The sequence below is a fragment of the Adiantum capillus-veneris genome, chromosome 26 (genome assembly GCF_014529385.1).
Source record: "Adiantum capillus-veneris isolate H3 chromosome 26, ASM1452938v2, whole genome shotgun sequence".
Taxonomy (NCBI): Eukaryota; Viridiplantae; Streptophyta; class Polypodiopsida; order Polypodiales; family Pteridaceae; genus Adiantum; species Adiantum capillus-veneris.
In genome coordinates, this window is record NC_140956.1 from 20,495,771 (window position 1) to 20,512,360 (window position 16,590).

At 44.1% G+C, this 16,590-nt stretch overlaps 1 protein-coding gene across 8 annotated transcripts in view; it reads right to left on the reverse strand.

Moving 5' to 3' along the window:
- The window catches only part of LOC147423094 (sodium/hydrogen exchanger 1-like), a 34,795-nt gene that overhangs the window by 2,815 nt on the left and 15,390 nt on the right, over positions 1–16,590 (reverse strand). For all 8 annotated transcript variants that reach the window (XM_086501879.1, XM_086501878.1, XM_086501877.1 and 5 more), the window contains 4 exons: positions 15,823–15,920; positions 15,670–15,729; positions 15,470–15,516; positions 133–318 (listed from right to left, as the gene is read on the reverse strand). In XM_086501879.1, the coding sequence (XP_086358005.1) occupies positions 133–318; positions 15,470–15,516; positions 15,670–15,729; positions 15,823–15,920 (391 nt within the window). The remainder of the gene's footprint in view (positions 1–132; positions 319–15,469; positions 15,517–15,669; positions 15,730–15,822; positions 15,921–16,590) is intronic.

Below are 16,590 nucleotides of genomic sequence, written 5' to 3' on the forward strand. Positions count from 1 at the left end.
ACTATGTGCATTTTGCCTTTTTTGTGAGAATGCAGATTCCCCCATAGTATGTGCCTAGTGATTGGGCAGGAGGCATACTTGAAAAGAAGCTCAACAATCTACACAAGGATTATTGAGAGAGAAAGTACTTACAAACATGCCCAGCAATGTACTCAGGCAAAAAAGTTTCAGGAAGTCAAGCAAGACATGTATGCCAGCAAGGCTGTTAACTTCAAACTTCTGGATGGCTCTGTATAGAACAACTGATGTGGCATCATTGACAACTCCTTCCCCAAAGACCAGGCTGTAAAGAAGAGCATTCTCATCCTGTGGTAGGACCTGCCAGACAGCATGCTTTCATTTTAAGGAGCTGAGTTCCATCCATGGACTATACAGCCCTTTCATCACATCGCATTAAATATTTTTACTGGCAGCATGGTGTACCAATGGTTAGCTCTTAACATTCTTTCACTTATAAAGACTGAAAAAGTAGAAAATATGTACAATAGTACAAAAATGTATTCAGTATTTTGGAAAAACCAACCTTTCTGTACAATCCACCGGTCATGGTTTCTGATAAGCATCCCAGATACTTCCATTAGATTAGTCATGACCCCTGTGTAACCCTCTTTGCCCAAATGGTTGCATGATACATGATTGGGAAACCAGCATTCACAATCATGCATTCACGACTGTGTATCGGTCCGAATCGCGAAGCATGATGCATGCAAGCATGCACATGTCTAATGCAGTGTGTCTTCGATGTACACTTCGTGCAGGACCAACAATGACACTTGGCACTGGCAATTTAAGTCACTGTAAAGTGACTTTTCGGTACATTCTCCAAGTCAGTAACACCCTAAAAACAGGTTCAAATAAGACCCTTGGCCTCATTTTCTGAGTGTGTGGAAGCAGAAGTCAGAGCAGTAGAAGCTCCTAGATCTGGTGCCCTCATCAATGAACCTAGCATTTTTGGGAGTGGCCCTAACCTGTAATCAGCCGTGCATTTTGGGTAGACATCTCGCAGATCTAGCTCACCAGCTTAGGCGACCCCATCAACCACCAATGAAATGCAGTAAACTGCTCCAGATCTGGCATTAGCCTTGCGTTTTTGGTGTTGTTAAATTCAGCCAGGCAGGGCAAACCTATGGCAGCAGCTTGTCGCAGGAGATCATCCTTTGAACAGTTCAGATCGGCATTTTTGTTGCCATCATTTCCAGCAGGAACGCCCAAATCAGCCTTTGCATCTGCGTTTTTGCAGCCTAGAGCAACCATCAGATCTGCAAGCATTCAGCCCTCTGTTTGATGGTAGATTTGTCGCCGTAACAGTTCAATTCTGTACACATTGTTTGTGCAATTCAGAAGCAGATACCACTAGTAACAAACTTGGACACCCCAAGTCTAGAATTAGTCGCGACACGAGAGAGAATCACTTAAAATACTTCACAACTTTAAAATCACAGTTCAATTTGGTCGACACGGCCCGGCGTAGTTCCATGCCAAGAGAGATTGGCCCAAAGATTGGCGCCCCTTTCGGTATTTCTTTTATATTAACCTTTGAGCAAAGTACAACTCCCGTAGGTCCTCCGCTCTCAGACTCCACGTCCAAATGCTTTGAGAAGTGAGGCCCTTAGGGCTCTTTTATTCTTACAAGGGATGCCAAAAGCAAAGCCCCAAAATCAATCAAACTCAAAAGCAAAAGTTCCAAAAGCAACTGTTTCCAAAAATCTGCAGTAAAAGCAATCAACGCCAATTACGGAATTTCTGTACAGCTGTCGGCACAAAAAGCGGGCTTGTCCGTACAGCATGCCACGTCAACCTTTCAACGGAAAATCCGGGTGTTCCGTACCGCCTGCCACATCAGCCTACGTACTGCCTGGCACGTCAACATGTCAGCGCAGAATCCGGAAATCCGTACTACTGCTACATGTGTGTCCGGACAGAATTGCCACATCATCAATTTGTGAAATACCCCCCTCTTGAAAGAATTGTAATTGCCCTTGATTATGCCTGCAAAACAGACAAAGGCCATAAACTGTCTTAGTAGACACTGACTGTTAGCATCGATGCACTAGACACGACACATCTAGCACATGTACAAAGACGACAGTCACACCACTGCACATGATATCACAGGACATCACATGACAATCAATCACAAAAACATTCATTTCATATCTCAGACCATGACTGCCAGCAACGTATTTAGTAACCACATCTAGATCCATTCCGGACCTCGCTGATGTCAAATTAACTAATCCCATATTGCGATCATGTCTATAGAGATTTTCGAATCACGCACTATCGTGTGCAAGTAGTCATTCGCCTCAAGCACTGTCGTGTGCAAGAAATCATTCGCCTCAAGCACTGTCGTGTGCGAGAATCATTCCATTGAATCAGTTGTGATTCATGATTCATTATCACATTCATTTGGGAGCTGTCACTGCTCCATCTCATTCTTAATTCTGTGATTTTTTCCAGAATTAACAGATTTCATAAAACATTAGTTTTAATCAAAATTTAAAATCACCTTCCAAAAAAGTCTTGTTTCATAAATTCATAAAGCAAAATAATGCTAGTTCAAAAATCTGTTCTGGAACGAGTATCGCCTCGTCCTGTTGTCTTTTCACTCTGCCAATCATCCCGACTCTTGTGCCCTTTTGGGGCACCGTGTAGCTATATGTCCTTGTTCTCCACATTTCAAAACACTTTCCTGCTTTGAAATATTCATCTCTTTGGTCTTCTGTGAGTGAAGGTCGCCTATCTCTTTGTCGATTGTTTCTGCTATGACTTGTTGAAGGTTCATATGATGGGTTAGTCGAATGTATAGCAAATCCCCGCTTCGCGTGTCTCGTCGATTGTTGTATAGACTCGGACTTCCTTTCGAGACAGTAGTCTCGAATTTCTTTTGGGAAGTCCACAACAAAATTATTCAATCTGCTCCTTAAAACTTATCTTCTTAGAGGATGAAACAATTAGAAAAATTTCCCAGGATCCTTCATAGTAAGAATTTAAAGATTCTGTCTTGACCATCCGAACATGGTTCCAATCAGTAATCATGTCTCGTTCGTATTCTTGTGTGAGCCATGAAGAAATAAAGAGTTTCTTATATTTCAACCACTGTTACAAACTCGAACACTCCAAGTCAAGATTCTACCACGACACAGCAGAGATTCACTTCAAAACAGTTCACAGTTCACAATTGATTCGACACGATCCGACGGAGTTCCGTGCCTAGAGATATTGGCCCCAAAGACTGGCGCCCCTTTCGGTATTTCTTTTTGTATTAAATTTGTGCTCAAAATACAAGGGAGTGGGAGGGTCTCACTCTCAGACTCTGCGTCCAGATGCTCTCCAGAGGAAGCCCCCTTGGGTTCTTTATAAAGGTTACAAGGGATGCTAAAGCAGAGCCCCAAAAGCTTCAAAATCAAAAGCTTCTTATAAAAACAACTTAAAAATAAAGCAATGCTCCCCAATAAAGCAATGCTCCCCCAAAAGCTTCTCAGCAATTTGCGTAGGATTTTCAGCAACCCCAAAAAGCATTTTCCGTACAGCTTAGCCACCTAAGCCTGTCAACACTTTTTCCGCCTCAAATCACGGAATCCGTACACTACCTCGTCAGCCCTGCAGCGTGATTTTCGGGACGGGTGTGTGTGTGTCCTCTGCTGCCCTACTATCCAGAGCCATGTGAAACCGGCCCGTGGGGCGGTAGGCTTTGGCTTTCACCCGAAATTCTTTACTTTACTTTAGACACACACACAGAGCACTTTGCAAAGGGAACCTGCGACGGGCACACACGGCTCGGAAGCTAGAATGCTCCGAGCAGACGCCGACAACCTCTAGGCCCCAAAATTGGCGCCCTTTTCGGTACTTCTTTATACTTTTGAGAGGGTAAATTACAAAGTAGAGTCCTGGGAATCCTTTACCAATATCTCACTGATACCACCTGTTTTGGCCAAATTTCGGTAACATAACAACCCCAAAACTTGCGTGAAACCAATTCCCTTGCTGGAACTCACTTCCACTGGTATAAACCCTCTGACTCCTGCCCAAAAACACTAAATTCAGCATGCTGTATTTACAGGTTTTTGCCCTGTTTTCAGCCCCAAACAGTCCCCTAACTGTCCTCTGCCAATGGGGCAGTATTCCCAATGGTTCTGGAGTCCATATGGCTGAAAAACAGTCAATTTACAGCGCATACACGGCGCTGAAAACGCACCTGTACGGTGAGGTTATAACCCTCACCGGTACCTGCTTTGGAGTAGCAGTTAGCTACCCCTGTTCCTGCTCAAGGAGGCTCTTGTCTCAGCACAAAAGCATGAAACCACACAGCTGTACATCAATCAAATGAAGAGCCCTCTTGTGGGGCATTACATAACTGCACGTAGGGGGGAGAGAGAGAGAGCAGTGTGTAGTGTGCAGGGCATCACTCCTAGCACCACACTATACATGAGAGAGAAAGAAAGCACTCCATAACTCTTAACCTGTGATGACAGGTTCTCAATGAAGCATCCCCCCAGCATAAATCGAACGCCCCCTCTTCTGCGCTTGACCTGTAATGCATCTGTGAACAAATAGATGCAAAAAGGGGAAGATTTCCATGGCTGCCAAAACCTGCGTATCGCTGAAAACACAGCCCTGTAAACACGCATTTGATGCCTTCCAATGCTGAAAATGAGTTCCTTGATCCTAGGTAAAGTCATGGGATTCGGGAAGCTCAAAAATGGAAAGAAATGACTGAAAATCACAATTATCAGCTGTCACAAAGTGATGACGTGACAGACAGCAGAAACCCTAGTTTCTGCCAGAAACCCTAAAATTCCTGCAAACCCTAATTTCTGCCAGAAACCCTAATTTCCGGAAATCGCGGAGGCGGATTATTTATTTTTTTTTTAAAAAAAATTTGGAAAATGATGAGCGACGCGAATTTTGCTTTTGCTTTTTTTTATAAAAAAAAGAGAAAAGACTCTCTAAGAGAGAGAGAGAACTGATGCTTTTGATTTTAAAAGCTTTTGGGGCTCTGCTTTTGGGCATCCCTTGTAACCTTTAAATTAGTGGTGAGGGCCTCACTTCTCAGGGCATCTGGACGCAGAGTCTGAGAGTGAAACCCTAACCGCTCTCTTGTACTTTGATGATTGATTAATACAAAAAGAAATACCGAAAGGGGCGCCAGTCTTTGGGGCCAATATCTCTAGGCACGGAACTCCGTCGGGCCAGGGCAAATCTATTGTGATCTGTGAATTGTTTTGAAGTGGTTATTTGGTGCTGTCGCGGTTGATTCTTGACTTGGAGTGTCCAAGTTTGTTACATCAGCCTCCAAAACTGCTCCAAAAAGTCAGTTGCGAGTTCTGTTCTCCCAAACTTGCTAAATTGGCCAAAAAGTACCACTTGGCACTCATACATGCAATTTCTCCGCATTGGGCTTCCTGCTTAAAAATCTCTCAACCGGTGCATCGGTTCACTTTGCAGCAGAGTAATAAAATGTTCTCCTTGTCATTCCGAAGGTAATGACGCGAACACATTTCACGGCCCAAAATAGGAGTTCCCTAATTTTTAAGAGATACTTCCCTTGGGCTCCCACTGGTCTTCTAACCATCTATCCTCATTGAGACCGCATCCAAAAGTGCAATGTGGCCCAACTATCGGATCCGTTGGTGATCCCACCTTGACATTATGCCTTTATTGAGTTCACTTCCTAGTATCCACCAACTTGCTAAGTGCGACAGGGGGGACCTACATGATCTTGACTGAGCCTAGACACCCTCTTACTATACGAATTCCAGTGCCGACTAACTTCCCGTCTGCGCGTGAAACTACCGTTCACAATGGCCATACAATGTCCGACCATTTGCAACTTCAAAAAGAGGGTCTCAAAAATTAAACAAAAATCATTGGAAAGAAACCAACTAAGGTTAGCTGTTGCCACGTCCTCGTGACATACCACCCTCTTAAAATCGCAAACGTCCTCGATTGCGTGCCATAAATACATGCCATAGATGATCTTGTGTGGTAAGCACCCTTTTATCATCACATGTATCCGCAAGAAAGACTGTCAAAACATGTGTACAAATGACTTAATGAGACCTTCATACTTTTGTCAAACTGTACACTACTATTGCACTGAATCCATGAGTACATTTGATGTGCTAGCTCTATCATTATCCCTCCTCTGCACACGTTGGGTTGGGGCATAAGTAGGTTGTAACCCAAAGACCTCAAGGTAAAGCTGCAATATATTTGGCGACTCTGACAGTTCATGCTCTTTCATCCACTTTCCATCCATAGGTGGATAGTTTATGAACTTCACCACATAGCATTTTGCAACCTGTCCCTTAACTTTTTACCTATGCAAGAGGGTCTTGCCTCTGCAAACGAGCATAATTCCACAATACTGTGACGTATCACCCACGACCAAGCTCAAATTTCAAGATGATTTACCGATGCATCAAAGAATCCAAGCAATCGCCTCAGAGAATCGGTGAGCAGCGTGTCACCTGGCAGACCCACATCACTCCCGCAGGAGATCTAGTGGCCAATCTACAACCGTGAGACCTCTCCCTATCTCATCTTGGTTCAACCCTAAAACGCAGCAGAAAATCAGCCCTAATTTGACCACGTTTTGGCAGGGCGAACATGCAGAAATTCCTGTCTGTCTTGTGAAGAGAAACCCTATTCCTTGGTGTCATTTATCCTGTCAGTCATAGTGTAATTCCAAGTTCCTGTACTCTGTGTCTTTACCCAAAACAACCAAGGCTCGCTTCTTGAGAAAAAAGTGATTTATGTCCCGGCAATGGAACCTATCTTGACAAACTTGAAGCCAAACTCGAAGCCAAGTTCAAGGAGATCGTGGAGATCACCAAGGATGACCCGCCATTAACAATGGTTTGAGTTTAAAACCCTAGAAAAAGACCTAATCCTGTCTCACTAGCAGAAATGGGACAAAAACCTAAAATAACTAGAACTTTTCTAGCTCTATGACCTTTGCACACAAGGGCCAAGGAATCCTCTTCCAATGTTTTTTCTCTCTACATATGTGAGAGAAAAACCATTGGCGGACTCCATGGGAAAGCCTAATAACGTTTATGCGGCAAAAGTGTGGATAGTTACCCGACTGATCGGGTCCACCCATCCATGATCGACAACCTAAGTCAATCCCCACTTTCTACCCCACACTCACACATGATCTTAAATTTTCTAATTACGACCACGCTCTTTTTGACATGTTGAATAATGGTTCATTCATTGTTTCCATAACCAAGTTTCTTTAAAGTAGTCCTTGAAAATAGCATCGCAATCATGCTTTTATCAGATAGACATCTATAAACTTAAGACAAGGTACTATCAATAAAAGTAACCATGACAAGTACTTAGCCTATTTCAAAACACCTATACATGGGTGAAAAACGGCACCCATTCCTTTATTCACAAACCGGGGTGGACAAAGATATTACCCAAGAAGTTCGAGCACCCATACACCCACACGAGTTGCCTATAGGGGCGGCTCCCTTTGTCACAAAGTGATGACATGGCGGACAGCAGAAACCCTAATTTCTGCCAGAAACCCTAAAATTCCTGCAAACCCTAATTTCTGCCAGAAACCCTAATTTCCGGAAATCGCGGAGACGGATTATTAAAAAATATATATATATAAATATTTATTTATTTTTTTGGAAAATGATGAGCGACGCAAATTTCGCTTTTTTCTCTACTTAAATGAGAAAGAGAGAGAGAATGCTTTTGCTTTCATGTTTTGACTCTCTGTGAGAGAGAGAGAGAGCAATTGTTTTTGATTTTAAAAGCTTTTGGGGCTCTGCTTTTGGGCATCCCTTGTAACCTTTAAATTAGTGGTGAGGGCCTCACTTCTCAGGGCATCTGGACGCAGAGTCTGAGAGTGAAACCCTAACCGCTCTCTTGTACTTTGATGATTGATTAATACAAAAAGAAATACCGAAAGGGGCGCCAGTCTTTGGGGCCAATATCTCTAGGCACGGAACTCCGCCGGGCCAGTGCAAATCTATTGTGATCTGTGAATTGTTTTGAAGTGGTTATTTGGTGCTGTCGCGGTTGATTCTTGACTTGGAGTGTCCAAGTTTGTTACAGTGGTATCAGAGCCCGGCCGATTTCTCTTCTACGGGAAATCTGATCCCCGAATTTTTTTTCTGCGGCACCTATGGCTTCAGGCAATGATCAGTCGACTCCCTCTGCATCTGGAGATGCGGGCTGGGATCACAACGAAGATTCAGACAGAGAGTATGGCCCGCCTCGGCCTACTCAGGCGGAGCAAAGAGAGATGGAGCGTCGTCAATTGATTGGCGATGCAACAAAGATGATGCTCAATTTTGCCAAGGACCCGAAGATGGCAAAATATATGAACCAGACCTCTTTGGAAGAGGTACAGAGGGAGTGGCAGAGAACCACAACACCACTCCCGAAACCCGCTCTCAAGAAACCTTCTGCCTCCAAGAAATATACGGAGAAGGAACTGGAGAACGTGGTTGATGCACGGATTGCTCAGCTTTTCGACGTGAAAAAGAAAGGCAAAAAGCACGGCAAAAAGCAGAACAAAGGTACTGACTTCCCGGGATATTTGGGTCGTCAATCGACATTCGACAAAGCAAAGAAACTGAAGAAGCGCGTCAAGTTTGAAGGCCTACCCAGTTCTTCTTCTTCTTCTGACAGTTCTTCTAGCTCTTCAGACTCGAGCGAAGAAGACAGGAAAAGCAAAAAGCGAAGCAAGAAACAACGCTTCGGAAAGGGCAAGAAAAAGGCAAGGAAATCTAGGTCTCGCCCAGTGAGTGACACTTCTACAGAGGACTCGTCTACGGACAGTTCAGACTCTGACAACGGAAACTTTTATGCAAACAAGAGGAATTTTTACAAAGCCAACCAATATGACTTTCTCGAAGATAAAAGCAAGAAAGTCCGAGAGTTTAAGGAAGGTGGCCAAGCACTTAAGTTTGATACTTTTTCGGGATACTCCGATGCTTCAAAGGCTTTGTCTTTTATAGAGCAGTTTGACATCGCTTTCGCGGGAGGACGCTATTCAGAGCACTCCAAGATTCGGAGAGCTGCCTCTTATTTTAAGGGGAATGCTCGCACTTGGTGGTCCACGCTTCTATTAAGCAAGATTGTGCCAATTACATGGCTGAAATTCAAGAGGCTTTTTATTTCTTCTTGGTTGACTCAAGAGTTTGAGCGAGATATACGAGCTGCTTGGAACCATCTTCGGATGACCAAGAGCGATACAGTGAATTCTTACTGTGAAAGATTTTGGAACTCTTTTCTACGTGCCTCTTCATTCAAGAAGATCTCGTTCAGAGAACAAATTGAGCGGTTTACATTGGGTCTACCTACAGAGATCCGAGACCACTCCTTGGAACAGAAGTCAGCTTCTATTCAGGAGTTGATGAGTCATGCGAAGCGGGGCTTTGCAATTCACTCTGGCAGTCTGACCTACCCCACAGATGAGGCCATGACACAACGAGCCGAACAGACTTCTGGGAATGAAAGTAGAATGAAAAGAGCAACCCAGAGAAAAAAAAGGATGCACGACCCAAGCTTACTCCTGAGGAGAGAGCTCGCTTCATCAGAGAGGGGAAGTGCTTTGGATGCGGGGAACATGGACATATTTCCGCAAAGTGCCCTGATAAGGCACAGAAAGAACAGAATGATAAAGACGACGACAGGTCTGAGTGTTCGAGAGCAGCTGAGGAATGTGGCAGAAAAGGCAGATAGAAAAGCAGAACTGGTACCACATGGCGTGGGACCTGCACCGAATCTAATGAATGAAAGTACAAACTTTGCCGCTTTCGGGGCAAAGCGAAGGATCAGGAAGCTCTTTTGAAGGAGCCAAGGCCAACTTCTTTTCACTTGGAATTGGCGGCTTGATTTGGAACTACGCCCGACAGACTGACGCCACAGGCGGAGGTAGTTCGACTGGCACCCGGATGGGATGTTGCCATTACACCGAGCATTGGCAAACTTCGTTTGCAATGACAGGGGTGTTCAGGGCACGTGAGTGACGTTCTACTCGGGATCCCTTGGTACCACAAGAACTACGCCGTGGTTGACTACCGTTCCGAGAAAGCGACTTTGATAAATGAAGGGCTTAGAGATTGTACTTGATGAACTTCAGTTTTCTTACTCATTCTTTTGGGAGAACTGAACGATGGATAAAGGTTGAATATGTTTTGACCTGAAGAAAAGAACGCCAAGATTTTTTTTTTTCTCCACGCTCATGCCGATTGCTTTCGAGAGGGCCTGAAGATCATACCATTGATCTGATATCTGGAAGCACGCCACCGAATCGGCCACCATATCGTGTGAGCCGAGTACAGAATGAAAAGATTATGAACTCAGTGAAAGACCTCTTGGAAAAGGGTCTTGTCGAGCCTAGTACTTCACCGTATTGCTCTCAAGTGTTGTTGGTTTTGAAGAAAGACGGATCTTGGAGAATGTGCATCGATTATAGCACTCTCAACGAAATCACCATCAAGAACAGATTTCCGATTCCTAGGATCGATGATATACTCGACAGGTTACAGGGATCCTCATATCTGGAAGCACGCCACCGAATCGGCCACCATATCGTGTGAGCCGAGTACAGAATGAAAAGATTATGAACTCAGTGAAAGACCTCTTGGAAAAGGGTCTTGTCGAGCCTAGTACTTCACCGTATTGCTCTCCAGTGTTGTTGGTTTTGAAGAAAGACGGATCTTGGAGAATGTGCATCGATTATAGCACTCTCAACGAAATCACCATCAAGAACAGATTTCCGATTCCTAGGATCGATGATATACTCGACAGGTTACAGGGATCCTCGTGCTTTAGCAGGATTGACTTGAAGAGTGGATATTATCAGATCAGGATAGCACCAGGAGATGTCTACAAGACAGCTTTTCGGACGACTTTTGGGTTATTTGAGTTTTTGGTGATGCCTTTTGGCTTAACCAATGCTCCTGCGACATTTAACCGGATCATGGATAGGATTTTTCGAGAGTACAGGCTATTTGCTGGCACTTTCTTTGACGACATCATTGTTTTCTCCAAGAATGAGGCAGAACACAGAGATCATCTGCTTCAAGTCTTTCAGGCATTACGAGATCACACGTTAGTGATTAATGCAAAGAAAAGTGAATTTTTCCTACTAGAGATACACTTTTTGGGACACATTGTGTCAGCAACAGGAGTGCGAATGGACCCGGCCAAGATAGAGACTATCCGTGATTGGCCCGATTTGAGGAATGTCCATGAAGTTAGAAGCTTCTTGGGACTGTGTTCGTACTACAGGCGGTTCATACGAAAGTTTGCAGAGGTTGCTTCCCCTTTGCATACCTTGACACAGAAAGGAGTACCTTTTTCGTGGGGACCCACAGAGGTGACTGCCTTTCGGACATTGAAAGAGAAATTGACTACGAGACCTATTTTGACTTTGCCGGACTTGCAGAAGTCATTTGAAGTATTTTGTGATGCTTGTGGTCGTAGTCTGGGTGCGGTCTTGATGCAAGAAGGCAATGTCATAGCTTACGAGAGCCGTTTGTTCTCTAGGCCGGAGATGACAGCACAGATCTATGAGAAAGAGCTTTTGGCGGTTATCCATGCTCTTACTCAGTGGCGGCATTACCTACTCGGAGAGGATTTTACTGTCTTTACAGACCATCAGAGTTTGCGCTACTTCTTGTCACAGAAGCAGCTTTCGGAAAAGCAGATGCGGTGGGTGAACATCTTGTCACAGTTCCACTTCCAGATTGTCCATGTGCAGGGACAGAAGAATGTGGTGGCAGATGCTTTGTCTCGGAAACCGTTGGTTCTGGCTATTTCCGCGATACATCATAGGAGCTTCGAGGATATGGTCGATCAGTATGCCACAGATACAGGTTTTGCAGATATTTTCACACGGATATGGGATGGGGAGACAGTAGCTGGATACTCCCTTCGGGAAGGCTACTTGATGAAAAAGACTATGTTGTGCGTTACACAGCCGTTGAGGAAAAAGGTTATGACTGATTGCCACTGTCTACCTTTTACGGGTCACCGCGGCATTGCTACCACCATGAAAGGGGTAGAGAGATAGTTCTTTTGGCCGTGACTCAACAAGGATGTGGAAGAGTTTGTGCGCAGTTGCTTGGTATGCCAGAAGGTCAAGTTTGATAGGCATAAAGCACAGGGATTGTTACAGCCTTTACCCATACCCACCCGCCCCTTGGAAAATATTGAAATGGATTTCATTTTTTTTGATCTCCCGAGAATACAGAATGATCACGATGATTTTCCGATTACATGGCACGCCTGAGACGATTGTCTCCGACAGAGACCCCAGATTTATGAGTTTGTTTTGGAAGGCAATTTGGGAGAACATTGGCACGCGGTTGCAGTTCTCGTCATCGTTCCACTTGCAGACTGATGGGCAATCTGAGATTGCCAATTCAGTGATTTTAGATTTATTGAATTCTTGTATCTCGCATCAGAAGACTCAATGGGAAAAGAACTTACCTTTGGTGGAATTTGCCTATAGTAACACGATATACTCTTCGACGGGGAAGACGCCATGTGAGATTGTTGAAAGTGCTGCAAAGGTTCCACCCTTCCTGAGCACGAAAGATAAGATCTTTGAAGCGGATGAATATACGCGAGATCTGGATACGGCTTTTGCCAAGGTTCGCGAGACTTTGCAGGAGTCTCAAGAACGACAGAAAAAGGCAGCGGATCGCCATCGTCGCGACTGGAAACTGAAGGAGGATGATTGGGTGCTCTTACTTTTGAGAAGGCACGCCTAAGAAAGAAAAAGGGAAAGGAGAGGCTTTTTCCAAAGCTTAGTATGTGATACTACGGACCTTTCCAGATTACTGACAAGATAAATGATGTCTCCTTCCGATTGAAACTGCCAGATACTTGGAGGATTCACAATGCATTGCATGTGAGTCTCTTGAAACCTGTTAAGGGTGATGTGCCTGATGATGGGGAGCCTGATGAGCAACCCAAAGTGGAAGAAAACGAGGAGATCCTTGTTCCTGAACAGATTTTGGCACATAATGATAAGAAGAAAGGTAAAGTCCGAAGGCGGTTCTTGGTTAAGTTCAAGAACTTTCCTGCATTTGATGCGAAGTGGATGGAGGAGGAGGACCTAGCAGATACTCCTTGGATTGTGAAACTTTACCTCGATGTTTTGGTTTAGCATAGTCTACTCCAAACGGAACCCAGAAACTCAGCTTGGCCGAAGATCTGGTGCAGTGGGATGCACAAGAGGGGAGTTACTCCGCTCCTTTGTCAACAGATGCCTCGATTTTGATACTAAAGTCACTGATGTCTCTTTGAGCTTCAGGGATACTGAGAGCTGACAGTATTCTGCTGGATGACTTTATGAAATGGAATTCCTGATTATGATACTGATTTGTTCTTGACTTCTTGTGAGTGCAGGAACTGATAGCCGAAATGACTGCAGCATTTTGGTCTGATTGATCTCGAATAGACATGGTTGCAATAGGGGTTAGTCAATCGGACATCGATGAGGTCCCGATTGGACCTAGATGTGATTGCTAGCTACATTGCCGATAAATCATGGTCTAAGATCCGAATGAATGTTGAATGTCATGTGATGTCCTGTGATGTCGTGTGATGTGACTGTCGATTTTGTACATGTGCTAGATGTGTGTTCCTAGTACGTAGGTACTAACAGTCAGTGTCTGCTAAGACGGTTTATGGCTTTTGTCGGTTTTGCAAGCGTAATCGCGGTCGATTACAATGCTTTCAAGAGGGGGGTATGTCACAAAGTGATGACGTGGCGGACAGCAGAAACCCTAATTTCTGCCAAAAACCCTAAAATTCCTGCAAACCCTAATTTCTGCCAAAAACCCTAATTTCCGAAAATCGCGGAGACGGATTATTAAAAATATATTTTTTTTTTATTATTATTATTTTGGAAAATGATGAGCGACGCAAATTTCGCTTTTTCTCTACTTAAATGAGAAAGAGAGAGAGAATGCTTTTGCTTTCATGTTTTGACTCTTTGTGAGAGAGAGAGAGCAATTGTTTTTTATTTTAAAAGCTTTTGGGGCTCTGCTTTTGGGCATCCCTTGTAACCTTTAAATTAGTGGTGAGGGCCTCACTTCTCAGGGCATCTGGACGCAGAGTCTGAGAGTGAAACCCTAACCGCTCTCTTGTACTTTGATGATTGATTAATACAAAAAGAAATACCGAAAGGGCCGCCAGTCTTTGGGGCCAATATCTCTAGGCACGGAACTCCGCCGGGCCAGTGCAAATCTATTGTGATCTGTGAATTGTTTTGAAGTGGTTATTTGGTGCTGTCGCGGTTGATTCTTGACTTGGAGTGTCCAAGTTTGTTACACCCTTAGGATAAAAAACGGTATTCTAACATATATAGAGATATATGCTCTGTAGAGACTCGACTTCCATGAGAGTGGCCGACTCAACAATGGCTTCTAGCCAACTGCACTCTTTACCTAAAGAGAAAAATGTAACGAGGAATCAAAAGTGGTCTTGAAACAAGTTGTTTTAAGAATGATCAAGAAATTCCTTCTTAGCCTATCCAAATTGTCCAAAGCATTTCTTTCTTGATTTCAAAACCAAGTGCGCAATATTTCTTGGAAGTTAACCTTTCGTTTTCAGCCAGTTTTATGATATTTATCCAGACGCAATGTTACAACTTTAAAGAATTACGCAATTTCTAGAGACTAATGACCCACTTAATGGAGAGGTTGTTAGCAAGTGGCAAAGCAAATAGCGGGGGGTTGATGTGCTATGGACTGAGGCGGGGGTGGTGTTGGATAGAGGCGGGTGGGACGGGCCATTGTTAGCTATAACACAGTTTTCACCACGATATGCAGCATCACGCTTTGGACCATGTGGACAGCTCGATGTGCCCACATTCTAGGCTCACAATCCTCCCCTACGTCCACCATTTTGACAACCAGCTGGACAGAGCTGCTATATACTCTTCGCAGTCAATGGGATTCTTCAACTGGCTCCTCTGGAACAACGGAGCAGCGTCGATGCGTCTTTCTACACACTTGGCACAGTCATCAGTTCTTTTCCATTGGTATCAGGGTCACATTACATGGCATTATGCATCCCCACAGTGGTTCATTCTACATTCATCGTACAGACCACCTTGATGTTTACATAGCCTACGCATTGTCACTCTGCTCTTTTGTACTTCCTCTCGGTGATAGGCCACTGAGCATCTCCCGAGGTCTCTTATGTACACAGAATACAGCCTCTTTTCTTGCACACACACACACACACACACACACACACAGAGAGAGAGAGAGGAACATGCTTCAAATGGGAAGGTGCTTTCAAAGCATAAGGACACTTGTCATGATGTGACGCAAGAAAGAAACCTTGCATGCATGTGATGTGCGACAGACTAATGTAAGCAGAGCATGACATTTACAAGATACGGTAAACCTTGAAAATGATATAAGCTTTAAAAGGGCCTAGAATGTCTGCAGAGAATTTTGGTAAATGTTACCTGGAGAATGCTTACAGAGTCTGTTGCTGAAAAAATGGCTCCAAGAGCTAACAAAGCAAATGATGCACAAGGGCAGAGGTCAATTAAGAGCTGCTAACATACTGCAAACACGTATATGAAGGACGAATTCTGAAAACGACAGAAGCCTTTTCACTAAGAGCTTTGCAGATTCTAACACTTCACTTACATAATAAGCTTACCAAGATAGTCTTTTGTACTCAAAGTCGTCAATCCAAGTTTGGGAAACAGCCATCTGCAACCTATAAAGATGCATCAAAATGCAATCATAACAAATTGTAAAAAGATAGGCAATAGCGATGCTTGTTTACAGAGAAAGAGATGAAATTTGGTACCTGCAGTTATTATGCAAAAAGATACAAATACCCCAACGACACCATATAAGATGATTGGAACAAAGTTCCGAAAGAACTGCTTCTTTTTTACTTGAAAGCTGCAAAAGAATGTTTTGCTCTCTCTCTCTCTCTCTCTCTCTCTCTCTCTCTCTCTGGATGGCCCACCACAGGTTACCCAATCACCCCCTCATCAGGGCATTAATCTTGATCGAACCATCCAGCTTGGCCACTCACAACGGCCGAGGATGCGGTGATCTTCACGCCATAGACGAGGTCTACATCGGAGGCGGATGCTACGGAGCATCATTGAGCGACATCGAGCACGGCCCCCCGAGAGCTGACTATGGAGGCATTGAAACCATATTGCAAAGACCCATGAGAGAGCTCATGGGATGATCACCATTGTCTACTTCCCTCGTTGTGCACCTCATTAGCCCTCATGTGATTGTACCCCTCCCCATATGTTTTGAGTTGATGTATTCTGTAATGAAGACATTGATGATGATGAGGATGTAGGTTAGGCTTACATACCTACCCACTCTAGGTACCCTCATTTATTTCTATCTTTATGTTCCCCTAACAATGTACTAGAGTCACACATGGATGTAACCTTTTGGTCTCATACGTCATTTTGGCATTTTGAAGACGTTAATATAACAATTCATTTCATTTCTCTCTCTCAGAGTGATCAGGCAACAGAGCTATGGAGATCTAGGAGGCCCCATATGAGGAGATGCTCCCATCGACGGAGGAGGTCCCAGCAGAGGA